The 27943-nt window shown below is 37.4% G+C and overlaps 1 protein-coding gene across 3 annotated transcripts in view; it reads right to left on the reverse strand.

The window, feature by feature from the left end:
• LOC127807734 (protein LAZ1) overlaps positions 1 to 25802 on the reverse strand; it is a 34833-nt gene extending 9031 nt beyond the window's left edge. Inside the window, exons 1-3 of one of the 3 annotated variants that reach the window (XM_052345787.1) lie at positions 25255 to 25767; positions 25075 to 25131; positions 2768 to 2876 (exon numbers count right to left, since the gene is read on the reverse strand). In XM_052345787.1, the coding sequence (XP_052201747.1) occupies positions 2768 to 2876; positions 25075 to 25131; positions 25255 to 25473 (385 nt within the window). In that variant the 5' untranslated portion in view covers positions 25474 to 25767. Of the gene's footprint in view, positions 1 to 2767; positions 2877 to 25074; positions 25132 to 25254 lie in introns of all 3 variants that reach the window. The other 2 variants (XM_052345788.1, XM_052345789.1) reach the window with 2 other exon arrangements.
• Between the last annotated feature and the right edge of the window lie 2141 nt (positions 25803 to 27943).

Consider the following 27943-nt stretch of genomic DNA (forward strand, 5'->3'; position numbering starts at 1 on the left):
TAGTAATTATTTTCCAATGTTTGCTTTCAGTTCTTTGCATGATGCAGGCACATGCCACATATTCTTCGACTTATTAACATTTTTATTTTCTTTATTTTTTTAGCTTATGGCTAGTATTTATATTATTAGCTTTAATAATAGTCCTGTGACTAGCATGTGACTTTTTCATATAGATGAATAGCTTAGAATAGAAGACCTCTTTTTTTATCAATGGCTGGGATTTATGACTTGTAATCCTCGTAAAATAATCTTCTATGACACTTTGTAGGCAGCCTTATTATTCTGATTCAACTTTTGAAATTTTCTTGAGCCCAAATTTTCATATTATTGTTCTAGCTTTATGTCAAGAACCCAAGCCTGACTGTAATTCCTTTGATGAGAAAATTGAAAGAAAGGGAGAAATAGAGAGGAAAAGGGGAAGAATTAGACTGATTAAGAGGAAGAATTGAAAACTAAGAGAAAGGAGAATTTAGACAGGGAGTAGGGACAAATAGAGAGATCCGAGAGAGAAAGAGAGAATTTCAAAGAGAGATAATTAACTTTTCAATTAATCAAAACCTAAAAAACGTACAAGAGTGGTACAACCTTATATAGAGTATAGACGCTATTCCACTACTTTAATAACAAACCAGTTTCTACTTCCTCGACTAGAGTAACTATTCCTAAACACTACATAAATGTCACTAATATATAAATAACTAATTAATACAATTTTGCAGCAATAAAAATAAAATATAACTAGCCTAAAACGTGACATTCCCTCCCCCTTAAAGATTTCTTGTCCTCAAGAAATCTCAGCAGCTAGTCCTTCATCCCCCCCCCCCCCCCGGCGCATCATCTTTGCCATCTTCTCCTTCCTCCAATCCTTCCATGGACAGTAATTGCCTTTTTCCCTAGTGGCCTGGACTGAATTTATCTCCACACCTGTAGCACAACCCTAGCTGCCTCCTCTGGTCCATGGTCAGGGATTTTGCTGAAGTATTAACCCTAGGATTCCATCATGATATTGTAGTCCCTAGATTTCCATCCAACTGCTAACCTGTTGAAGGTTGAACTCCCATTGGGATGTGATGCCTTTTAAAGATTGCTTCCAAGGCCATTTCTTGTAATCTTGCCTTTTCAGCAGCCTGCTTGATAGTTGCAGGCTGCATCATCCTAACCACTACCCTCAATTCATCATTAAGTCCACTGACAAAACTAGAAACAAAATATTCTTCAGTCAAAGCAGGATATGCACTCATCATTAGAGACCTCAATTCTTCAAAACGGGCTTGGTAGTCTATCACTTACCCTTCTTGCTTAAACTTATTGAACTCCTCGATTGTGTCTGTCATTGGCTTCCCACCAAACCTTATACAGGAGTCCTCCACAAAGTCTGCCCAATTTGTCTCGTCTCTCACTTTGTTCCACCCTTGAAACCATGCATCAACCATGTCATTGAAGTAGGCTATTGCAAGGTTTATCCTCTAACTTTCAACAACTTGATAATATTGGAAAAATCTCTCACACCTTCTAACCCACCACCTGGGTTTCACACTCTCAAACATGGGAATTTACAGCCTAGGGTGGGGGGGTTGTTGGTGATTTGGGTGAGCTCCCCTTACCTGGATGGCCTGGACTATTATTGGTTGTTCTTCATCTTCTTGTGACGTGGAAGCATGAGGAGGAATGACTGTTTGCGTCAATATTGGTTCTGACACAACTCTTGGAGGGAAATCTTTTGGCAAGTTGGCCTAAGGCATCTTGGAAAACATTTTCAAGAGCCCATCAATCTAGTGACCCAAGTTAGCTACTTCCTCCTCCAATGATTGCACAAACTCTCTCGTGGCAGCATTGGTGGTTGTGTTCTCCTCCCAGCAACGACCCAACTCTTCTTGAGTCTACCACAAACCATCTCCATAGCCTCCAACCTTGTCGCTCTCTGCTTCATGCGGGTTCCCTCTACTATTTCCTCAGTTGATTTCTTCCAACTTCACCCTGAACAGCAATAGGAGTTGCTTTCAAAGACTGCCTTGTATGCTTGTCTTCAAAATCTGATCAGAAACACCTAGATCCAGCCAAGAACCGAACTGCTCTGATATCAATTTGTCAGGAACCCAGCCTGACTATAATTCCTTTGATGAGAGAATTGAAAGAAGGGAGAGATAGAAAGGAAAAGGGGAAGAATCAAACTGATTACGAGGGAGAACTAAGAGAAAGAAAGGAGAATTTAGACAGGGAGTAGGGAGAAATAGAGAGATCCAAGAGAGATAAAGAGAGAATTAACTTTTCAATTAATCAAAACCTAAAAAATGTACAAGAGTGGTACAACCTTATATAGAGACTATTCCACTACATAACTGTCACTAATCTGTAAATAACTAACTAATAAAATTTTGCATAAATAAAAAATATATATAACTAGCCTAAAACGTGGCATTTTCATCCAACATTGTTTTTAGCCAATTTCTGCACTTGTTTGCTATTTCTTCATCTCACTACATAACTACAGATTAGCTACAAGCACATAAGAAGGAAGCATCACAATACTGATAGATGTAATGGGACATGCATAAGAAATGTTTTCTTCTTTTCTCTTTAATGAGTATTGCACAAAAAAGTATTAAGAAAATAAAGTGGTGACATTAACAAAACTAATGATTCTAGTTATGGCAAATAGATAATGGTAAAACTTCTAAAATTACAAGAAAACAGAAGTAGTGATGACATGTCAAAAATGACAAATACACACAAGAAGCGAGCAAGAGGAATTGAAGAAGAGACATACCTAAACATGCAACAAGATATCTTCCAAAGCAATACATGGCAAACGATTCATAGCAATCGCGTAGTATCTCAATATCAACACTAATTGCAGGGTGCAACAATGATACAAACTGTTGAAAAAGAAGAAGAAACAAAAGGATCAATAGTTGAAATGATAGATCACCACTTAGTAGAAGTATGTCAATTAATAAATCTCAAAGAATGTTTAAAAAACAATCACATAAAAATATAGAAAGTGCCCAGCGCAGGTGTACAGATTAACAACCAGCAAATCAATGTCAATTAACCTCAAGCAGCAGTTGGAGATTAGAAGTTCTGAGGGCCATGCAGGTGCACCTAGAGAGCACACCACATTTCTTGTTTAACCATAAACTCTCTTTAAATAAATTCTCCAGTAACAATTGTGGCAATTCTAAGCTCAAGAACATGAAATTACACTGCCTTCAATGACTTCGTTGCAGGACAACCTCCATTATTAAGAGTAACAAACAAGGTATAGCCAAAAAACAAAGGCAAGTCCAAAGAGACTGTAAGGCCCACTACATTTGAGTGAGAAGTGGGCCCTCCCTCCCTCACCATAGTGCACTTCGTAGCTATCTGTTACACTCAAAGTGGTGACCAAACAACTCAACTCTTGCAGTTTTGTGAGAACAGAGAAACTCCAGCCATTAGGGTGATCGATTGTTGCTTTGAGGGGTTAAGTTCTGAAGAAACTGGAACTTCTCGTTCCTTCTTTTTCATACTCAAATCCGAGAGAATAGATTACAATATATACATGAACTTTGGCTAAGATATCCTAAAAATTTCCTAAACTTTAGCTTCTAGATATTAGGATGAGGACTCCTAATTTTTAGGATTAGATTATTTCATAAGATAAACATAATACATGAATAGATAAATAAGATATCTCTAAAGGTGATAAACTCTTCTTCCGCATCAGATGATAAGCCTCAGCATCCCTTTCTTCATTCACAGCACTAGCAGATAGGAGGCACAAAGGATATTGATGCACAACTGGAATTCTACACTCCCCCTCGAGCTGGGCTGTGTATATCAAGCATGCCTAGCTTGGAAATGTCAAAAGACCAGAAAAACTTTCAATCTATTTAACATAGCAAAACCGAACACAACATATATACAGAGAGGTTGCCAAGTTTAGGATATCTCCTAAGTTGGATACCTTCCTAAGTTAGCCTAAATGTGTTAGGCAACTCTCTAACTTAGCAATCTTCCTTAAACAAATTAGGAAGCTGCTTAAAAATAAAAGATTCTAATCTACAATTTACAATCAAATAAAAGATTACAAGTTACAATCAATCAACCAAGAAAAGGAAATAATAACCAAGAAAAAGGGAATAATATCAGGACAAATCAACTCATTTGCTAACACTCCCCCTCAAGATGGAGAGTGTATGTCATACATTCCCATCTTGCTGAGGATCTTGTGAAAAACACCACCCGATAAGCCTTTGGTAAAGACATCAGCAAGCTGTCCACCAGTAGGAATGAAAGGAGTACAAATTAAGCCATTGTCAAGCTTCTCTTTAATGAAGTGTCGATCCACCTCAACATGTTTAGTCCTATCATGTTGAACCGGGTTGTGAGCAATGTTAATGGCCGATTTGTTGTCACAATATAATCTCATAGGAGCTGTTCACCGAATCCGTAAGTCATCTAAAATAATCTTGAGCCATAATAACTCACAAATTCCCAATGCCATAGATCGAAACTCAGCTTCAGCACTAGACCTTGCCACCACATTTTGTTTCTTACTACGCCAAGTAACAAGATTGCCACCTAGAAATGTGCAATAACCGGAGGTGGACCGCCTATCAACAAGGGAACCAGCATAGTCGGCATCCGTATAGGCTTCCAAAGACATAGGGCCACCCATTTGAAATAAAATACCTTTACCAGGAGCACTCTTAAGGTAATGAAGAATACGATGCACAGCTTTAAGATGACCCTCCTTTGGACTATGCATAAATTGACTTACTACTCCCACAGCATATGCAATATCCGGCCGAGTATGAGAGAGATAGATTAGCCTTCCTACTAACCGTTGGTAAGACTCTTTATCAACAGCACCTCCCTCCATGTCTTCACCAATTCGATGATTTTGCTCAATTGGAGTATCAAGAACCCTGCAGCCTAGCATACCGGTTTCTTGCAAGAGATCTAACACATATTTATGTTGAGAAATGAAAATACCTTTCTTAGACCTAGCCACTTCAATGCCCAAAAAATACTTTAGGTTCCCAAGCTCCTTTATTTCAAATTCCTGAGTCAAACACTCCTTCAAGGCTACAATTCCATCTTGATCATCACCTGTCACAATTATATCATCCACATACACTAGCAAAGCAGTTAGTTTACCAGTTGGAGAGTGGTGGATAAACAATGTGTGATCCCCTTGACTTTGCTTATAGCCCAAACCCAACATTACTTTGGCAAATCTCCCAAACCAAGCTCTTGGTGACTGTTTCAGTCCATAGAGAGCTTTGTTCAAGCGGCATGCTAAGTTTTTTCCTTGATTAGGAAACCCAAATCCAGGAAGAACCTCCATATAAATCTCTTCCTCTAAGTCACCATGTAAAAATGCATTTTTAACATCATATTGATACAAAGGCCAGTTTAAAGTGGCTGCCAATGATAATAGAACCCGAACAGTGTTCATTTTGGCCACCGGAGCAAATGTTTCAAGATAATCCACGCCATATGTTTGGGTATAACCTTTGGCCACCAACCTAGCTTTGTACCTTTCTAGAGAGCCATCTGATTTGTATTTGACAGTGAAAACCCATCTACATCCCACAGGTTTCTTGCCTTTAGGAAGTTCTACCAGATTCCAAGTATGGTTCTTTTCAAGAGCATTCATCTCAACTCTCATGGCTTCCTTCCAATTCTTACTGCTTAAAGCTTCAGATAGGTTTTTTGGAATTGGTATGGAAGAGACATTGGTTAAGAAGGCCTTGTAAGCTGGGGACAGATTAGAATAACTGAGAAACAAGTGTAATGGATGCTGGGTGCAGGCTCGGGTTCCCTTCCTTAGGGCAATTGGGACATCTAGATCATCTAAATTGAGTGTAGATGGCTGATAGTCAACTGGAAGAGATGTTGGTGAAGTAGGTTTAGCTTCAGGAGAAGATGGAATAGAATTCTGGTGGGAGTCAGATGCTGGACTGCACTGATCAGGACTTAAGTTAGATAATTCAGCATGCTTAGATGGAAGTTCTGGGGCTCTTTTTCTTGTATACACTTTCAGTGGTTTAGGATCTGACTGAGTAGTTTCTCTTACATCAGTATTAGCACAATCCTGAGGATTAGGACAAGCTGAAAGAGTGGAGGAACATCTAGGACAAGTCGAAGAGGAACATGGAAGAGTAGGAAGATATAACTCCTTTGCATTTCCACCTAAGAAATCAGTCTCCCCATGAGTGTAGGAATTCTGGAAATATGACTGATCTTCCACAAATTTAACATCAGCTGAGACAAAGAATTTTTTGGATGGAGGATGGAAACATTTATAACCCTTTTGAGTAGGAGAATAGCCAACAAAGACACATTTGAGGGCCCTAGGATCCAATTTTCCCCTATGAGGAGAATGGTTATGAATAAAAACTAAGCTGCCAAACACTTTAGGACACAAATCTGTGGGAACAAAGTTTGGAAATCCTTGAGTAAGAAGCTGAATTGGACTTTTGAGACCAAGGTTTCTTGAAGGAAGCCTATTGATAAGATAAGCTGCAGTTAGAACAGCCTCTCCCCAATAGTGTTTGGGCACATTATTATGAAACAACAAGGCTCTTGTAACGGTTAATAAGTGACCATTCTTCCTCTCAGCTAGCCCATTTTGCTGAGAAGTATAAACACATGATGATTCATGGATCACACCTCTCTCTTGAAAGAAATGGGAGAGAGTTTGATTGAAAAAATCCTTGGCATTGTCGGTTCTCACTCTTTTAATTTCAACACCAAATTGGTTTTTAATCATGGTGTAGAAATTTTGAAAAATGGAACAAACATCTGATTTGTTTTTTAGAAGGTATAACCACATTACACGGGTACAATCATCAACAAATAACACAAACCACCTTGCACCCGAAATGTTAGGGATAGGAGAAGGACCCTATATGTCACTATAAATTAAATTGAAAGGAAGAACACTTCGAGTATTATTAAGAGGAAATGAAGCTCTTTTCTGCTTAGCAAATTGACAAATATCACATTGAAATTCCCTACTATCTAATCCCTTGAACAAAGAGGGATACATAGATTGAAGAACCACAAATGATAGATGCCCTAAGCGAAAATGATGAAGCCATAGGGTATCCTTATTGGATTTAGCTAAAAAAGACATAGGAGGAACATATTTCAGTTTACTAAATCCTTCAAGATAGTATAGCCCCTCTTTCACCTTAGCATGCCCAATCATCTTCCTCGAGTCCCTTTCCTGAAATTCACAAGAGGTTGGAGAGAAGATAGCAAGGCAATTAGCATCTTGAGTCAGTTTTTTAATAGAGATGAGGTTGGTGTAAAGTTTAGGAACATGAAGAACATCTCTTAGGATCAAATGATTGTTCACACTGATGTCCCCTATTCCAGCAACAGTAGTTAGGGATCCATCAGCCAGAACAATCTTTTTGGTGCTTGGACAAGGCTTATAGGATAGGAATTTTTGGGAGAAATAGGTCATATGGTCGGTGGCACCAGTGTCAAGAACCCAATCTGGTTTAAAACTTAAATCTGAAACTTTTAAGCTGGAAGAATTGAGAGTAATACCTGTGAGAGCAAGATTTGAAGAACTTGCTCCTAGTTCCTTCTCAAGTGAGCCTAATAGGGTCCTCAACTTCTCAATTTCTTCTTGTTTCAGCCCCATAAACTCAGTTTGTTCAATGCCTTTGCCTTCCACTTGTTGTCGGCCAATGATCTCTCCCGATCCCAGCTGACTGTTAGCCATATATGACTGCCCATTAGGCTTAGATTGTGGATGTTGTCCTCCTCTAACTGGTTTTCCATGGAGCTTCCAGCATTTATCAACTGTGTGCCTCGGTTTTTTGCAAAAAGTGCACCACAAATTATCCCTATCTGTGGTACTTCCATTTGAATCCACCTGTCTTCTATCTTCTTTAATCCACCTTCCACGACCAGCCCCTTTTATAGTGAGTAATGCTGATCCCTCTAACTGTGGATTCTCTAACATCACTCCTCTCCTACCTTCTTCCCCTCGAATAATAGCAATAACTTCATTTAAAGAAGGTAGGTCAGATTTACCTAGGATTTGGATCCTAACAGCATCATACTCCAAGTTTAGTCCAGCTAAGAAGTCATAGATCCGTTCTTTCTCCACAAATCTCTTTTGAATGACTGCATCCTCGCTGCACTTAATCTGGATGCACTGATAGTGATCCAATTCTTGCCACAAAATTTGCAACAGATTAGAGTACTCAGTAACAGATCGGTTGCCTTGTTTTGTTGCTGCCACCTTTGTTCTGATTTCATAAATCTGTGCAGCATCATTGATTTTGGAGTAGGTAGTCCTCATAGCATCCCATATCTCCTTAGCCGTAGTTAGAAACATTACGGTATCGCTAATCTCTAGATTCATAGCACTCCAAAGCCATGACATGACTAATGAGTCTTCTTCATCCCATGCAGCGTACGTGGGATCCTCCTTTTGAGGCCCGGTTCCCTCCAAGTGGCTCAATTTTCCCTTGCCTTTCAAGAAGGTCTTGATTAATTGAGACCACTTGAGATAATTTTTTCCGCTCAACCTATAAGCCGCTTGAATAATCGAAAGCTCTCCTCCAGTACTTATCCCATGGCTGGATCCCCCCGTAACAGCACCTGTGGCTGTGACTTCGGTCGTACCTTCCGATTCTCCAACATCGCCCATACTATGGTTGAAAGGAAAAATGGATCAAGGTATCTCGGCTACAAACAATCACCGAAACCCTATGGCTCTGATACCATGTCAAAAGACCAGAAAAACTTTCAATCTATTTAACATAGCAAAACCGAACACAACATATATACAGAGAGGTTGCCAAGTTTAGGATATCTCCTAAGTTGGATACCTTCCTAAGTTAGCCTAAATGAGTTAGGCAACTCTCTAACTTAGCAATCTTCCTTAAACAAATTAGGAAGCTGCTTAAAAATAAAAGATTCTAATCTACAATTTACAATCAAATAAAAGATTACAAGTTACAATCAATCAACCAAGAAAAGGAAATAATAACCAAGAAAAAGGGAATAATATCAGGACAAATCAACTCATTTGCTAACAGGAAATACTCCCGCCCATTATCAGTTTTGAACACTTGAATCTTGGTTTGAAACTAATTCATGATCATGCTGTGAAAGTGTTCAAAAATATTTCCAAGTTCTGATTTCTCTTTCATTAGGAACACCCAAGTGAGTCTAGTGTGGTCATCGATGAATGTGACAAACCACTTAGCACCGGTGATATTGTGGACCCGAGATGGCCCCCAAATATCACTATGTATCATAGAAAAAGGATGAGAGGATTTGTACGAATGAGTAGGATATGTAGCACAAGTATGCTTAGAAAGTTGACAAATCTCACATTGATAAAGAACAGCCTTCTTATTGAATAATGAGGGAAATAATTTCTTGAGATACGTGAAATTTGGATGTCCTAATCGATAATGCCATAACATGGCTGGACTAAGGGTATTTAAGCTAGAGTTTAGAGCACTACATGGTTTTGGACCTGATTGTGATAGTTGAACATCTTCATCTCGAAGTAAGTAGAGTCTTGAACACATCTTAGCACTGCTAATCCTCTTCTCCAAGTCCGATTCTTGAAATTCACACAAGTTGGAAGAGAATTTAGTGATGTAGTTCTTTTCTTTTGTCAGCTTACTCACTAAAAGTAAGGTACAATTGAGATTAGGGACATAAAGAACTGATTCAAGGTTGATGCTTCCTGAAATCATAACAGATCCTATGCCTTTTACTTGGGATAGAGTTCCATATGCTATGCGAACAGTATACTTACTATCAGGACAAGCAGTATACTTGTTAAATAAAGATATATCTCCTGTCATATGATCTGTTGCACCTGAGTCAACTATCCAGGCCTTTGGGTTTTCTTGTTGGACAGTTAGGGCATGAAGGAAGTTACCTTTTGAGGCTAGCGTACCAGATCCAGTAGTATTATTTTGAAGAGTCTGTTGCAGGATCTTTTGAAGGGCTTCCAATTGTTCTTTACTGAAGGGATTGACCTCAGCGTTTGTTTGGGATTCAGCAGTATTTCCACGTCTTTTCTCTCGGGCTGGTTTCTAGTTTGTTGGTTTGCCGTGAAGCTTCCAATATATATCCTTAGTATGCCCAACTTTCTTGCAATGTTCGTACACTGGTCTGTTCTTCTGCTGTTTGTCTCGGTTAAAGGAATTTTCTTGGGCTATCATGGCAGAGTTTTCAGCTGGGAGGAAAGGGTGATGTGATCCCAGCATTAGTTTCTTCCGGCTTTCCTCCCTACGGACTTCTGAGAAGACTTCCCTGACACTAGGAAGAGGCTTAATACTTAGTATTCTTCCCCTTACATCATCCAGATCTTTGTTGAGTCCGAGGAGGAATTAGTAGACTCGATCTTTTTCAACAATCTTCTTGTATTGTTGAGAATCTTCTGAGCACTTCCATGATTTTTCTTCAAGAATATCCAGTTGCTTCCATTGGCGAGTTAAAGCATTGAAATAGTCTGTTACAGACGTATCTCGTTGCCTTAATTCATGAAATATACTCTTTATTCCGAACACTTCTGGTGTATTATCAGCATTGGAGTAAGTCTCCTTAACCGCATCCCATATCTCCTTTGCGGTTTTATAATACAAGAAGTTCTCTCCTGTTGCATTCGTCATGGACTTGATTAACCATGACATGACCATGCTGTTTTCTACCTTACAAATCTTGTAGGTAGAATTGGTTTCTTGAGGTTGCACTGTAGTTCCGGTGAGGTAATCTTCCTTGCCTCTTTCACAAACGAACAGCATAACTGATTGTGACCATTGGATGAAGTTCTGGCCATTCAATTTGTGTCCAGTAATCTGAAGAATAGGACCTTCAGGAATGCTGGACATTCCTCCGAATCCAGATGAAACTTCAAATGCTGAAATCTCGCCTGTGTTAGCCATGACGGCTTACGAGAAACAAGCCTGCAATGGATCAGATTTACTGCTCTGATACCATGAAGAAACTGGAACTTCTCGTTCCTTCTTTTTCATACTCAAATCCGAGAGAATAGATTACAATATATACATGAACTTTGGCTAAGATATCCTAAAAATTTCCTAAACTTTAGCTTCTAGATATTAGGATGAGGACTCCTAATTTTTAGGATTAGATTATTTCATAAGATAACATAATACATGAATAGATAAATAAGATATCTCTAAAGGTGATAAACTCTTCTTCCGCATCAGATGATAAGCCTCAGCATCCCTTTCTTCATTCACGGCACTAGCAGATAGGAGGCACAAAGGATATTGATGCACAGCTGGAATTCTACAAGTTCATTCACTTGAGTATTCTCCCTACCTCTCAGTCCCTTTTTTTTAACTTAATATTTAACAACCAAATATTCTTTCATCCCCAAGCCAGCTACAATGAACCAAGAACCAAAGGATCAAAGCTAGGCTTCAACCAAACAAGAAAAACCTGATAATCGACTCATCTAACCTTCCAGCGAGGTTTGGCCAAATCAACTAGTCTTCTGATTTCATAAATATCCCACACAAAGAAAAAACCTTTACCCTTTTTCACTGATGAGAATTCTGATGGAGACTGGAACATTGATTTTCATCAATGTTGAAACTCAAAAGGAAATCTCAACTTGATTTACTTCATTTGAAACAAATTAAACATATGATCAAACAAAGCCAAAACTTTCATTAAACCAGAATTTTAATTTGAACCCCTTGTGCACACTTGAACAAAACCCACAAGTTGGCTGGAATTTGGATTCAACACAATTCCAACCTGATTGACAATGTCCCTGATTGAATAACACAGATTATCTATATAAACCGATTGGTTAGTCCAGTAAGCACAAGATTAACTTGGAACCAATTTTCTAAGACTTGGCTCAATTAAAAACCCAATTGTATGACCAATTTAATCCTAATCCAAGTGAAGCTCACAGGAGAAATTGGGTTTTAGAGTGTCCAGATTCATGCCAATTGAAATGGATTTGATCCATAACCCAAGTTTAGATATAAAACCCAAGTATGAATGGTCAAGTTTAAAGCTTTAAATCGAGCCGACACATTACCCAAAATGTTCACCAATTTCAATTAGAGAATAATTCAATCAAAATTTGGATTTAGATCGACGTAAAATAATAATAGTAATATTATTTTTACATACACTAATTTGAAATTACATATTACTAGATTAACACAAATATTCAAAAAATTAAGACATTTAAATTTCAGAAATTAGTACTGTAGCAATAAATTGGGAAAGTGGGATTTTCTATAGAAATTTTGAATCAATTTACAGGTTAGAATTATTTTAATTTTAGGATCTTTTGACATAATTTGTTTATTTTGATTGTTTAGGTGATCCAAGAATGTCCCAGGTGGGTTTCAGTTCACTATAATCTTAGACTAGCACTATGAGCTGATAACTTGTTTTATGATGCAATTTGTGCATGCACAGTCAGCTCATTCATATTCAAACTCAATTAATTTCTATATGTATGTTTCACTTATTCAAGATTATTTTTAAATCATATCATGAAAAATGTATAAAATAGGAAATAAGCATTCTATCATATGCCATGTCTATTGCTTATGGTTGTATACCATGGGGCTAATTTCTGTGTCTACATTCACATTGATGACTAACTCCACTACATGGCATTGATTGTGTTGAAAAGATTAAAAGGAATTCCCGTTTTTCTCTCTCATGGCCAGAAATAAGAGGATAAAAGATGAGAGAAATTTGAAGGATGAAGTGATAAGGCTGTTAGAGATGAGATAAGGCAGATAAGATAATTCCAGCAACTATAGCAGTTTAAAATTCCTAATTCAAATCTGTATATCTGTACCTATAGTTTAGGAGGTAGAGATTCCTATTTTTCAGGAGATATCTTGTATAGCGGTGTGTGTGTGTGTGTGTGTGTGTGTGTGTGTGTGTGTATCTCCCATAGCTGCAGAAATAAATTAGAGCTTTCATTTTAATCGAGTAAAGTTTTGTACTCAAGTAAAACTCTCTTGAATTCTTATACTACTCGAGTGATGTTGTTTGGTACTCGAGTAAGTCCCCTTTACCTTCGGTTCATTATTTGTTTATAATATCAGAGCCACACTTTCACCGGCAACCTGCAACGATCAATGACAAGCTCGACACCAAATTCATCTACAATGGAATCCTCTATGGTTCCGATTGTTTCAAACTTTCAATCATCTTTTGTTCCCCTCACTCTGAAAATCCCTTGATCCAAATCACGTTACATAGGCTGAATGGAAGCAATTTTCGAGAATGGTACCAGTCTATTTTACTGGTGATCAAGGGTAGGGGTAAAATGGGATACCTGACAGGAGCAACAGCTATGCTGAAAAAGGATTCAACAACTTACAAAGCTTGGGAGGCAGAAAATTCTATTCTAATGGCACGGCTGATCAATTCAATGGAGCCAAAGATTGGGCGATTGTACTTGTTTTATCAAACTGCAAAAGATATCTGGGATGTTGTAAGAGAGATGTATTCTGATCTGGAAAACTGAAGAAAACAGAACCACTGATTTCATTCACTTAATTCATATAAGGCTCTACAAGTCCTCTAATAGAGATGAGGATTATACAACATAGGAAAGAGAAACAAAGGAAAGATTTGACCATACACAAATAAGAAATTTCCTAAACCAGAATAGAAAAGTTCCCTAAACCTAAATTTAGAAATCTTCGAAAAGATGATCAGCCAAATCAGCCAATTTAGAATACTTTGACTAATCACTCTCTTTGAAAGTCTAGCCAAAAGAATCCTTTAACTCCACGAAATTTATCACTCCCCCTCAAGCTAGTGAATGGATATCAACCATTCCTAGCTTACACACCAATTCTTCAAATCGCTTAGTGGACAGCCCCTTTGTCAAAAGATCAGCTAACTACTTTTCTAATGGCACATAGGGAATGCAAATTAACCCAACCTCTAGTTTCTCTTTAATAAAATGTTTGTCTATCTCCACATGCTTGGTTCTATCATGTTGCACAGGATTATGTGCAATACTTATAGCTGATTTATTATCACAACATAATTTGATTGACCCACTGCTAGAAATCCTTAGGTCTTCCAAAATGATTCTCAACCATAACAGTTCACATAAGCCTAGTGTCATTGCCCGGAATTCAGTCTCAGCACTAAATCTATTTACTATAGCCTGCTTCTTACTTCTCCATGATACTAAATTCCCCCCAAGAAATACACAATACCCAATTGTGGAGTGTTTATCAGTCAAAGACCCTCTATAATCCGCATTAGTGTATCTGGTAACATCCAATTCATTCCTTGGTTTGAACAAGATCCCTTTACCAAGTGTAATCTTTAGATAGCATAGAATTCTCCTTATAGCTTGCATATGTTCTTCTATAGGACTATGCATGAACTGATTTACCAAACTTACTGCAAAAGCAATACTCAGTCTGATATGTGACAAATAAATCAATCTCCCAACCAATCTTTGGTACCCTCCCTTAACATTGGATTCTACCAGTGTATCTGTTCCTTTGCCACCCAACAGCCCTGTCTCCTTTAGCAGATCTAAAATGTACTTTTTTTGTGACAAGAAAATCCCAACTTTAGAATAGGCCACTTCAATTCCAAGAAAATATTTCAATACCCCAAGATCCTTGATCACAAATGCTTTGGAAAGGTTCTCTTTAAGCTGTTTTTGTTCTTCAAAATCATTCCCAATTACTATAATGCCATCAATATATACTAGTAGTGTTGTTATCCTTCCTTCAATTGAATGCTTAAAGAAGAGAGTATGATCACCTCTACTTTGAAGATAGCCCATATGCCTCAGATTTGGAGAATCTTTCAAACCATACTCGCGGAGACTGTTTAAGCGCATAGAGGGCTTTCTTTAGTTTGCATGCCCTGCCTGAAAACCCTTTATCAAAATCGGGTGGTGGTTCCGTAAACACCTCTTCCTCTAAATCTCCATGCAAAAAAGTGTTTTTCACATCAAATTGTTGCAATTGTCAGCCATAATGTGATGCTAGAGCTAATAGGATTTGCATTGTTGTCATTTTTGCCACAAATGCAAAAGTCTGTAAGTAGTCAATACCATAAGTTTGTGTATATCCTTTAACAACTAACCTGGCCTTATACATCTCTAGAGTTCCATCTGCATTATACTTTAGGTTAAAAACCCATTGGAAGCCCACAGGCTTGACCCCCTTCAGTTTAGGTACCATGTCCCACATCTGATTTTTTTCCAAGGCCCTCATCTCCTCCTACATTGCTTGAACCCAATTTTGATCCTTGAAAGACTCACCAACTGTCTTAGGAATAGAAGTGGCATCCAAAGAGGTTAAGAAACCTCCATGTTTTGGGGACAAACGATGGTAAGAAAGATAATTGGCCAATAGATGTTGGGTACAACTCCTGATGCCTTTTCTAAGAGCAATAGGTAGGTTCAAGTCATTAGCAACAGGATTAGAAGATAACGAAGGAGAAGGATAATTGACATCAGTACGTGAACTTGGAGATGATGTTGGTGCCAAAAGAGGACCTAGAATAGGTTGTGTCCATCTCTTGAAGACATAAGGAGACCCTTTGAATCTAACTGAAGGGGATGACAGCATTGATTCAGGCTGCTCTTCGTGAGATTCTTACTGATTCTGCTCATCTAAGGGTGAATTGGATGAGTCGTGAATCGTTGAATCAAGAGGCAAGTCCAAAATAGGGAGATCAATACTTGAGTCAGCACAAAAACATTTTCCCCTTGGTAATCTGTACTAGGAGATCCAAAAAAATGATTGAGTTTCAAGAAATGTGACATCTTTGGATACATAGAATTTCCTAGTAGGAATCCGATAACATTTGAACCCTTTTTGAGTAAGAGAGTAACCAAGGAGAATACATTTAAGAACTCTAGGATCCAGCTTATCCCTGTGATGTTTAGAAACATGGACAAGAGAAACGCATCCAAAAACTCTTAAAGGAAGAGGAGTATGAAGACCAACCTCTGGAAAATAGGAAGATAAACATTGAATAGGGCTTTGATAATTTAGGAGTTTAGAAGGGACACGATTGATTAAGTAGGCAACAGTTAAAACTGCTTCACCCCAAAAACTTTTAGGAATAGAATGGTGAAGTAGAAGGGCCCTGGTGACATTGAGTAAATGTCTCATTTTCCTCTCTGCCACTCCATTCTATTGTGGAGTATCTACACATGATGACTCGTGGACAATCCCTTCTTGTTGGAAAAAATGATGCAAGCGATGATTAAAGTAATCCCTTGCATTATCAGTTCAAAATTTTTTAATATGGGATCCAAATTGAGTAGATATCATCTTTTAGAATATAGGCAAGATAGTGCTGATAGCTATCTTATCCTTTTAAGAGATACGCCCAAGTCATCCTTGTACAATCATCAATAAAGAAATAAACTATCTAGCCCCAGAACAATTAGGGATTCTAGATGGTCCCCACACATCCAAATGAAACAAAGTAAATGGAATGGAGGACAATTTATTACTCAAATAATAAGAAACTCTATGGTGTTTAGAAAACTCACACACACCATAATTGACAATAGATCCGTCTACCGAATGTTCTACCACAACTTATTCCCCTTCTATTCATATATCCACCTCCTCTTTGCACAAAACCTCCTTTATTATTACTGTGTCGTGGTGTCATCGAAATCATGTTAACATTCATAGGAGTATTCATAACAGATTCAAAATGCACCGATGACTGTGACAAATTCTTTGAGTTTAACCTCTGTTCATGCATCAACAATAAGTATTGGACCTTCTCTAGATCAATTTCATCCATTTGATAGGTAATTAGACTAACTACAGTCTCATATTCATGATCCAATCCATTTAATATGGCAAGCAGCAGATCCTTATCACTTAAAGATTCACCAATAACAGCAAGTGCATGACCAATAGTCTTAATTTTCAAGATGTAATCATTAACAGACAGAGACCTTTTTGATTAACCTTAGTTGTTGCGTTAATTGAAATGACTGCTATAATTTAACGAGAATATAGGCTTTCAAGTGAAGACCATACCTTGGCAGATAATTCACAATGAATCACCTGCACTAGTATCTCCTTGTCGATTGTAGAGAACAACCAGTCGAGCATCAACTAATCAGATCGCAACCAATTTAGGTATTCTAAATTTACCACCTGAGCTTCACCATCCCCGATTGGATCAGATACATATTTAGGTGGAGGCAGAGACTTGTTAAGAAATGGAAACAAATCAAAAGCTCTTATCGTAGCTAGGATCTGTGCCTTCCAGAAAATATAATTGCTCAAATCTAACTTGATTGGTATAAAACTAAAAGCCTTTGCCACAACTGCAAAATCAGACTGTGAGGCAGATGATAATGTGAAAGAGGAATGAGGTGGATAAGAGGAAGAAGAATTACGATCGGGATTGGACGCCATAGACGTAAGTCGCAGGCTCTAATACCATGTAAAGATAGTTAGGGCAATAGGAAACCTAGGGCACAAAGATAATCGCGAGAGAGAAAAGAAATGCTCTCGTGAAATACTTTCACAAAAGATGAAAAATGAAATCAATCTTACAAGAGAAAAGGCTCATTGAGTTTATATACTTATGAGCCTAAGACACTTCAGCTAATCACCGCCTAACTAATTAACAACAAATACAAGTAGCATACATATCAAATACAACAGCTAACTAAACAGCAACACAATAGATAAAGCAAGCAGAAGTAAGTTCAAGTAACATATTCTTCTACACGAGGAGATATGGAGTTTTTTGGTTCACAGTTAAAATTAGTACTTTATGTTCCAAATTTGAAGTGTAACTTAATATCTGTTAGTAAGATAACCAGAGATTCTAATTGTTCCATAATTTTTTCTCCCTTTTGCTATGAATTTCAGGGTTTGTTATTAGGGAGGACGATTGGCAATGTTGAGGAGCAAAATGGTCTCTACTACCTATCAAGTATTAACTCTCCTTTGACATCTAAGCCACAACCCACTATTCCTTCTACTGTTTCAAATTCACATGTTAAACTTTGGCACAATAGACTAGGTCATCCAAGTTTTCCTATTTAAAACATTTGTACCCTCAGTTCTTCATTAATAAAGACCTTCTTTGTTTCATCCTCCTCATCCCTATAAACCGTCTATTCCATTTCATCTTATTCATAGCAATACATGGGGACCATCTAGAGTACCTAATCTAATTAGGGAAATATGGTTTGTTACATTTATAGATGATCATACTTGAGTTTGTTGGGTTTATCTAATGAAAGAAAAGTCCAAAGTGAACATCATCTTCAAACAATTCCATAAATTCATTACCAATGTTTTCAGTCCTTAATTCATATTCTCCATACAAATAATGGAAGGGAGTATTTTTCTCATGAGCTAAACCAATACCTTGAAGAGTATGGTATATTCCACCAAAACTCTTGTGTCTATACCCCCCAACAAAATGGTATGGCAGAAAGAAAAAAATGTCACTTACTTAAAGTTGCAAGGTTCATTATGTTTGCAAGTAATGTACCACATTCCTTTGGGGGGAAAGCCATTCTTACTTCCGTTTTTCTCATTAATAGACTTCCATTGAAAATTCTGCAATATCGTACTCCTATAAGTGAACTACTATCCATATTTCGCTCCTCTAGAGTTCATAACTCTCTCCCAATCCGTGTGTTTGGGTACATAGCTTTTGCTCATTCCATTCATCCTACTCATGGTAAATTTGATCCTAAAGCTCTCAAGTGTATTTTTTGGGTTATTCTCCAACTCAAAAGGGCTAAAAATGTTATCACCCTTCTTCCAAACATTTTTTTGTTTCATGTGATGTTTCCTTTGATGAACAACAAGCCTTCTATCCCAAAGTTTCTCTCCAAGGGGAGCATGATAATCAAGGAGACAAACATTAAGATCCAACTATTTCTATACTTGTAGCCTTACCCGAGGAATTGCCTCAAACTGAACCTACTACTATTTCCACCACTCAAGTCTTAGGTCAAGGGGCAGAGTTGTACACAGATCCAAAACCAGTCTTGGTATACTCTAGGAAACCACGAGCTCCTAAGCAAAGTCATGAATCCGAGCTCATGGCAAATTCTACTACAATGAATTCTCAAGAAGGGGAAGGGGAAGCAGTGACTTATGTTAAAAATGATGACGAAGTAGGTGATTTGGATCTGCCAATTGTTGTAAGGAAACGAGTAAGAACTTGTACCAAGCATCCAATTTCAAACTATCTTAGATATTCCAAGTTATCAAGAAATTTTATTACTGAAGTTGATGCAATTCAAGTATCAAAAGATATTCATGAGGTTCTCCAAGACCCTAAATGGAAGGAGGTTGTCCTAGAAGAAATAAGGGCACTAAACAATAATGAAACTTGGGCGATAGTAGATTTACCTAAAGGAAAAAAGGTATTTGGCAGCAAATGGGTTTTCACGATTAAGCACAAACCAGATGGCATAGTTGAAAGGTATAAAGCAAGGCTTGTGGCATAAGGTTTCACTCAAACATATGGGATTGACTACAAGGAGACATTTGGTCCAATAGCAAAGTTGAATTCTATTAGAGTCCTACTACTGTCTATTGCTGCAAATTTGGACTGGAAACTACACCAACTAGATATCAAGAATGCATTCTTGAATGGTATGTTAGAGGAGGAGGTGTATATGAAATCTTCGCCTAGATTTGAGGATCAAGAAGGTTATGTCAAGGTATGCAAACTTAAAAAGCTTCTTTATGGCTTGAAACAGTCTCCAAGGGCATAGGTCACACAGTTTAGTACCATAATGAAACAACTCGACCATAAACAAGGTCAAGTGGACCACACTCTATTTGTAAAAGGGGGTGAGTCAGCAAAACAATCAATTCTTATTATTTATGTTGATAATATCGTAATTACAGGGGATGATGAACTGGAAATTGAGAATCTCAAGAAGAAGCTACCGGCCATTTTCAAAGTGAAAGATTTAGACGCTTTCAAATATTTCCTAGGCAAGGAAATTGCAAGAAGTAGAAGAGGAATCTTTATTTCACAAAGAAAATACACCCTAGATCTACTTAAAGAAATAGGTAAGCTTGGGTGTTGACCAGCTGGAACACCTTTAGAACGAAATTGGAAGCAGAAAGTAGCTGAGGAAGATCCATCAGTGGATAGGAATAGATATCAACATTTAGTAGGCAAACTAATCTATTTGTCACTTGCTAGACCAGATATTGCTTTTAGTGTGAGTATTGTTAGTCAATTTATGCATGTTCTCACTAAAAGACACTTGGATGCAGTGAATCAGATTTTGAGATATCTCAAGGGAAGTCTAGGTAAAGGGCTACTATTTAAGAAAACAGAGGACAGGGATATAGTTGGGTCCTCAGATGCAGATAGGGCAGGAGCTATTGAAGACAGCAAGTCTACAACTGAATATTGCACTAAAATCTAGGGGAATATGGTTATCTATAGAAGTAAAAAGCAATCTGTAGTAACCCACAATAGTATAGAAGCTGAATACAGAGTCATGGCACAAGGAATATGTGAGCATAACTGGATATAGAGATTGATGTCTGATTTAAATCTACCGTTAATTGGCCCTATGAAGCTGTTTAGTTCGTAAATCAGCAATACATATAGTCCACAATACAGTTCAACATGACAAGATTAAACATGTGAGAATTGATAGACATTTTATTAAGTCTAAAGTAGAAAGTGGGGCTATCACTCTTTCTTGTATCTCTACCAAGTCTCAAGAGGCAGATGTTCTTACAAAGGCTTTGTCTAAACCAAGTTTTAATCTGTGTGTGATCAAACTGGGAGTGATTGATATCTATTCACTAGCTTGAGAGGGAGTTTTGGAAAGATTAAAAGGAATTCCTCTTTTTCTCTCTCGTGGCCAGAAATAAGAGGATAAAAGATGAGAGAAATTTGAAGGATGAAGCGATAAGGTTGTTAGAGGTAAGGATGAAGTGATAAGGCTGTTAGAGATAAGGAGATAGGGCAGATAAGATAATTCCAGCAACTCTAGCAGTTTAAACTTTAAAATTCCTAATTCAAATCTGCATCTGTACCTGTAGTTTAGGAGATACAGATTCCAATTTTTCAGGAGATATCTTGTATAGCAATGTGTGTGTGTGTGTGTGTATCTCATAGCTGCAGAAATAAATTAGAGCTTTCAGTTTAATCAAGAAAAGTTTTGAACTCAAGTAAAACTCTCTTGAATTCTTATACTACTCGAGTGATTTTGTTTGGTACTCAAATAAGTCCCTTCATCTTCGGGTCATTATTTGTTCAGATTGTTATCAGCTGCATTACACGGCTGCATTCTTTTACCTCAGAAATATAAAAGAATTATTTCTATATTCATATTGTGACATAAGAAGTAGAATTTCTGAACATTGTTCACTAACAGCGAATGATGTTAGCCATTGGTGAACCATTTCCCACCCTAGTTAGTAAGGATGTTGCTAACCCCGTGGATGATACACATGGCTCCTTTATGTGTACAAGGCAATCCATTATGATTATTGATTCCTGCATTTTGATCAGCAGTATTTTTTGGGATGATTGTTCTACTTGTTTACTCTCATACTGTACATAATATTATTATTACATGCTCAATAAAATGTGCACCCTTTATCTGTCATCCCTGATGATTATATAGCATAGCATATGCAACTGTTCATATATGTGCATATGTGAACCTACTATTATCAAAAGGCACACTTTCACTGGGTTTGCAGATTTATTCCATTATTTCTATTTTTTTAGATTTGTAGGTCTAGCTTACTGATTTCACTGATCATGGTAGGGCAAAACACCTGCTTTATCTGGTCATGTCTAACTAATGCTCCTAAATACAGTCACCCGCATATTGATTTGGGAAACTGACCTTATTGATTATCTGTTCACTTGAGGATGATTGTACCTTAGACCTTTGATTAGTTATCATTTACTCAGCCATACACTGATTGTTATTCAGAGACAAAACATGTTATTGTGCTCGGTTTGGATAATGACTCTGATTTGGTTATTTTGCATTGATAATGGGTCCATGTGATCAATTCACAAGGTATTTCAGTCGTAGGTTTCTGTTGAGGAAACTAAGAAAAAGGCCCAACATAGATAAAGGAAAGTAACAATATTTAGTCCAATCATGCTCATGTATGCACTGTAATCTTCTTCTTTTTTTTTTATGACCCAGTTGATCTTCGCAGTGTCTTGTTCGTGAGGAATCGACCATAGGAAGCGGTGCACACATGAAACAAGTGGAGCCTCAACTGCAGCAGAAGAGTGCTGCATTTTCAGTTGGCCAGAAGCAACAAAAAAGGGAAAAGAAGTTTGAGAATGAGATCAACCAATGGGACAAGAGAGCAAGCACCGGGGTACATGATACGAGCAAGGAATTTGGCCTTATGATACACAAGAAGCTGCAAGAGTTTGCGATGATACTTATTAAGAAGTAACATTACAACTTTCCGGTATAATACTTTGATAATTATCACGAAAGTTTTAACAAGAAGGAATTCCTAAGAGTGGAGTAACCAAAGGAGGAGATAAGATTACGGATGACCGATTCACTGCCTGCTTTAGACTTTGGGCATAAAAATAAGCATTCTCATGGAGGCAACAGTGACCAGAAGGATGGCTGCAATATTGGAAGTAATTTTGGTGGTGAAAAGCATAATCTCAAGGAAAATTATGTTGATCAGTTTGATAGGGCAGCAGATCAAAAAGAGCCCACGGATCTTTTTGAAGAAGAAGTGCATGTAGAGAAATATCTCGACAAATACGGGGAAAAAGAAGCTACTGAATTACTTGCATGGAATCAAGAGGAACTAACTGAAAAATCAGTCAATGTTAAGGAAGTTGTTGCTAGAATCAAAACCAATTTATCAATGGTAACTCAGGATTCAGAACATGAAAGTAGATTGGATGGGGAGACCTGTATAGATCACACTTTACAAGAGCTGGAAGCTGATAAATCGGGTGCTAATCAGTCTATACAACAACTTGGAGGTAAGAACTACTACATAGATAGCTTCCATACATTTGATAGTCCGGGCAGGGATATTGTTTCATCAGATAATTGGGCTGCAAATCAGATAGGGAAAGAAGGCCGGGATGAAGGCCTTATGGCAGCCACTAAGGAGCTAGTGGATGGGATTGAAATCACAGCAACCCCTAATTCCAATGCTCACAAACAGCATTGGTCTAAGCACCCAAGGCAAGTCTACAACTCTTCATTGCTATATTTCCAGGATGTTGATATTTTTGCAACAAAGCTTGGCTATGGGTTGAATGGGAATACAGTAAAGGCAGCTATGGTTGTAGATCCGTTATCCATCCTTGTATTGGACAGGGAGACCGATTTTGGTCGGCCAACTATTGCAGAAGGTGGGGGTATCAAACTTGAACTCGATCAGATTTCTTCAATTGAAGTTCTAGGCCAAAGTATGCCTATGATGGATCTTGGAAACCTAAAAACGAAGAAGAAGAGGCCTAAAAGACGCAAGCAAGAAAGAAGAATGAAACGGATTGAGAAAGCGGGTATTGGATGAAAAGCAATGAATAGTTGTTGCCAGTTCTTGGGGACAAGAACTCTCTCAAGGAGGGGGGAATTGTTATGACCCAAGAAATAATATAAGAGTATCATTGTAATAGGGTTGCAATGGTTGTTAGGATATTTTTACAAATTGTTAAAACACATGGGTGTTGTTAGGATACTGTTAGAAATTAGTTAAGCAACCAGCTACTATGCTTATAAAAAGACCCATTGTAAGAGGAGAGGATATACTTGAATTGATAATTGAAATTCCAATTTCTCTCTCTACAATTTCTCTCTCTTTCCCTCCCCCCCCCCCCTCCCTCTCTCTCTCTCTCAATGGTTCTCCACTGTCCCATCACTTCTCTCCCTAATTCTATTCAATCTCTCCCTCAGAATTCGGCTCTCCCGTGAACTCCTCTCACTTCCCTTTCCAACCTTAATCAAATCCTAGGGTTGTGACACCCTTAGTTTTCCCTCCGAGTAAATCTGAATGCAATCACAACCTATACACACTCGGAGTGGACTTTTGAGAAACGGCTACCCTCCCCATATACCCCACCTTTACGTTGTGCAGACGGGACCCCCAGAGGGGCAACAGGGCACACCATGACCCTGCCTCCACGTGGGTGACTTGGTTTCCAGCCTTACTGCTACCATCCAGCTAATGCTGCCTTCCAACAATAATTATGTCTTCCAAGACGCCACAAGGATTCAAACCTCCGATGTTCCTGTTATCCTCCTCATGCTTTACCGTTGCGCCATGCCCGTGGGGGCTGCACTGTACTCTTATTAACCAAACTCACACTTGTGCAAGAATTAAATTAGTCCCAAGCTCCCAGCACAAGTAGTTACCATTTAATGCACCTAACAGTTTTTGAACCAAACTCTAGTTACTAGCGGTGCAGAGAATAGACCATCAATCCCTACTTAAAACACCTGGGATCCAACAAGAACCTATACTTGCTTCCTCTTAAGATGGAAATGAAACGATTTACAAGCAACAATAGATTCCAACGCCTTGACTCTAGTCTGTACATTCCACCATAGTTTAATCCAATCCTGAAGCATTCTCACAGCCATAATCTCATTAAACTAGCCAAGATGACAAGCATCTATAAAACATAATCATTTCCTTCCATAAGTAACCATTGTCCCTATGAACATCACAGTCATCTCCTTTTTCAACACCTATCTTCACTGGACTTTCTTGCTCAATGACCATTTAAGAAGGCCATCATACTACCTACTGAGCTCCAAATCCACACTAAAGTATAAACTGGAAGGAGTATCAATTCACAAAGTTAAATGTGCGAGCGGGAGAAAATTACAAGGGTAGCACAATTTCCTGGCCAAAGGACTTGAAAGTAACACTTCATATGCACGCCTTTTGTTTAATTTTTTTCAGAGTGCTTTTCAGCAAACAAAAATTTATTTGGCATAAATGTGAATGAAATCCGCAGTATATAAATTGTGGACAACACTACAGAAATCAAAACAAAACAACTTGAATCATCTTCGTTCAATCAATCAAAGCATAAGATCTCACTCACTGATTCAACTGCGTAGCAAGGAACCATCAAGACAACCCCAATCAAGAATTTTTGCTCCTGGTCAAGGAAAGCGAAGGAATTATGCAAAACACATTACAAGCAAACAAAGGGGTACAACAATTAAAAAGTTGAGTTTATAGGTTGAGCAGACACAGGGCAGATAAGAGAAGAAGAGAGCACCTCGGGGTTCTTGTACGCGGATAGGTGCTCGAAAAGCAGATAGATGGAGAGCGTCAGCGTGACCACTACCAAAGCACCCGCAACCACAGTTGCCCATACAGGTGGGGAGTACGACGCCAATCCCGACTCCCCAAAATTCAGAAAACGGGCGGCTGTTATCTTCATACCCAATTCAACAAAATTAGGGTTTGCTTTCTTGATCTGCTCGACACCCCACATTTGCTTCAGACATGCTACGTGCTAGTGCAGAGACGGGCACGTATCCTGAGTGAGGCAAGGAGAGAGAATTGAATCGAAGAGCTTCTCTTGAGATAGCAATGGAGATTAGGATTTGACCAGAATTGGTTGCAGAGGTTCATAGATCGGCGATGGAAATCGCTTTATTTGAAATTCAATTCAAAATCGAACTCGTTTGTATACTATTAAATTTGAAACTTTCACGGAACTCTTTCCATTTTTTAATTATATTATAATTACTATTTATTTTTCACATTTTGACAAAATTATAAAAAAATTAAAATAGCCCCAATCCCCTTCAATTTAAGTTATTTACATAGAGACTTGGTATACTTTAAAAATATCACTAAATAATATGAGACCCTAATTTTGAAACAACCAGCAAGAGCGAAGACAAGCGACAACGAGAGTGAGAGAGGTAGCGAGCAAGAGTGAGAGCAAGGGTAACGGAACGATGGTGAGTGAGCAAGGGATAAGGATTTGCAGAAGGACATAAGAAGAAGGGTTTGGCAGTTTGCAAAATGGTAGCAAGGGAAGAAGAAGGACTGCATAATTGGAGTGGGTTGCAACAATATGGGGTGGGCTGAAGCATTGATTAAATTCAGTTGAGTTAGGCTATTATTAAAAATTCATTCTTTTTATATTATAAATTTAAATTTAATTGTGGGTTGTCGTAAACGCAGCTCACACATAAATCAACCCCTGATTAAGTCTGATCTTAATAAAAGACACTAGTTGTATCTTATCATATTTAAAAGCCATTAGTTGTAAATGTTTGTAGTTGGATATGTTTTAAAAATTATTCTAATAAGTTGGTTTTATTAAATTCTTTGGTGATCAGCCAAAGTAGTGGAATAGACATAGCTAAACCACTGTATATCCTAGCGTGACTCTATCTTTTAATTTGTTTTTACTTTCAACTTTAAGTTTCTCAGTATTTTATTTTTTTAAGGGTGAAAGCTTAAGATTGTGTTCTCTTTACTGTTTTCAAATTATTTTTAGTTTTCAATTTTATAAAATAATAAAAATGCGTTCTTTTTGTTGTTTTTAAATGTGCATTTTTTAAAACAAAAAAAAATATAAAGAAAACTCAAAATAATAAAAAGTTATTTTGAGTGTTTTTATCCAAAACAAACTCTAAATTCAAAACACATTTATTTATTTATTTATTCATATTTTATTATTGTAATGGAAAAAAATATTACAAAATTCATTAACTTTAAAATGTATATATTTTTTAATAATATATTAATATTAAATATTTATAATTTACTGAATAATCAAATTTATTGAATAAATTATCATTAAAAAAATATTTTCAAAATTTCAAATAGAATGCGTTTTCTAATTTTTTATTTTAAGAAATAATTTTTCAAAATGACAAAGAGAACATGTTTTCAATTTTTTAAAAAAAGACTATCAAAATAGAAAATTGAAAATGAATTCAAAATTTAAAAATAAAAATTAAAAAATAAAGAGAATGCAGCATAATTTACCACCTCCTAAGCTAACAAAATTTTAAAGGCAAAAATATGCTAAATATCATCCTACAACTTATAAGTTAAATTAGTGGGTCCCCAGCGGGTTTGTTTCATTTGAGGCTCAAATTGAATCTCCAATTCAATGATAATTTGATTACAAAAAGGATAAATTACTGATAATTTAATTTTTAAAAAAGTTTACTGAAGAATTGTCATCATTCACCAAATAGGAGAAATTAATTACTGCATGAAACCCTAAATTCTAAATAAGCCAAAAATGATGGTTTCCAAATCAACTAAAAGTTCACTTGAAAAAAACTTCAGTATTTACTAGTAGCTTGAAATTCTGGTGAGTTTAGATATTTTGAACTCAAATTTCTTGAATTTCAAATATTATCTTGAATGTTTGCATGGTCTCTCTGTCACTTTCTACCTAATTTAAAGGCTAAATAGAGCAATGACAGCACCACTAAAGCCAAATGAGTTATTATTAGACACAAGGCATTGGGTGATTGATCTTATGAATCATTCAAATTGTGAGTTGCACTATACCTAACGTCATGAATAAAGGTATGAGCTAAACAGAATGGGCCTAACTTTGGGTGTATCTCAAAGTCTTAGCCTTACTAAAAATGAAATAATAATAATTAAAAAAATTAACACTTAGCAATGATGTCAAATAGGGTAGCCCCCTATTTGCCCTAAAGAAATGGTTTGGCCTGACCCAGTTTGTTAGTGCAAAATAAGTTCTAATCCGCCCCATGAGCCCGCTCAAGACAAGATAAGATAGGTTGAGTTGTCGCTCCCAGAACACAAGTTAAGTGGTTGGGGGTGCAATAAGCTGTGATTCATACTAATAAATTGTGGGTTTGATTTCTTGTCCTACATAATAAGACAAAAGTCTCTACTTATGATTTAGCTCATCTATCAAAATCAATGACACGAACGACAGAGAACTGCACAAGAACGAT

The sequence above is a fragment of the Diospyros lotus genome, chromosome 8, assembly GCF_014633365.1.
Source record: "Diospyros lotus cultivar Yz01 chromosome 8, ASM1463336v1, whole genome shotgun sequence".
NCBI classification, from domain to species: domain Eukaryota; kingdom Viridiplantae; phylum Streptophyta; class Magnoliopsida; order Ericales; family Ebenaceae; genus Diospyros; species Diospyros lotus.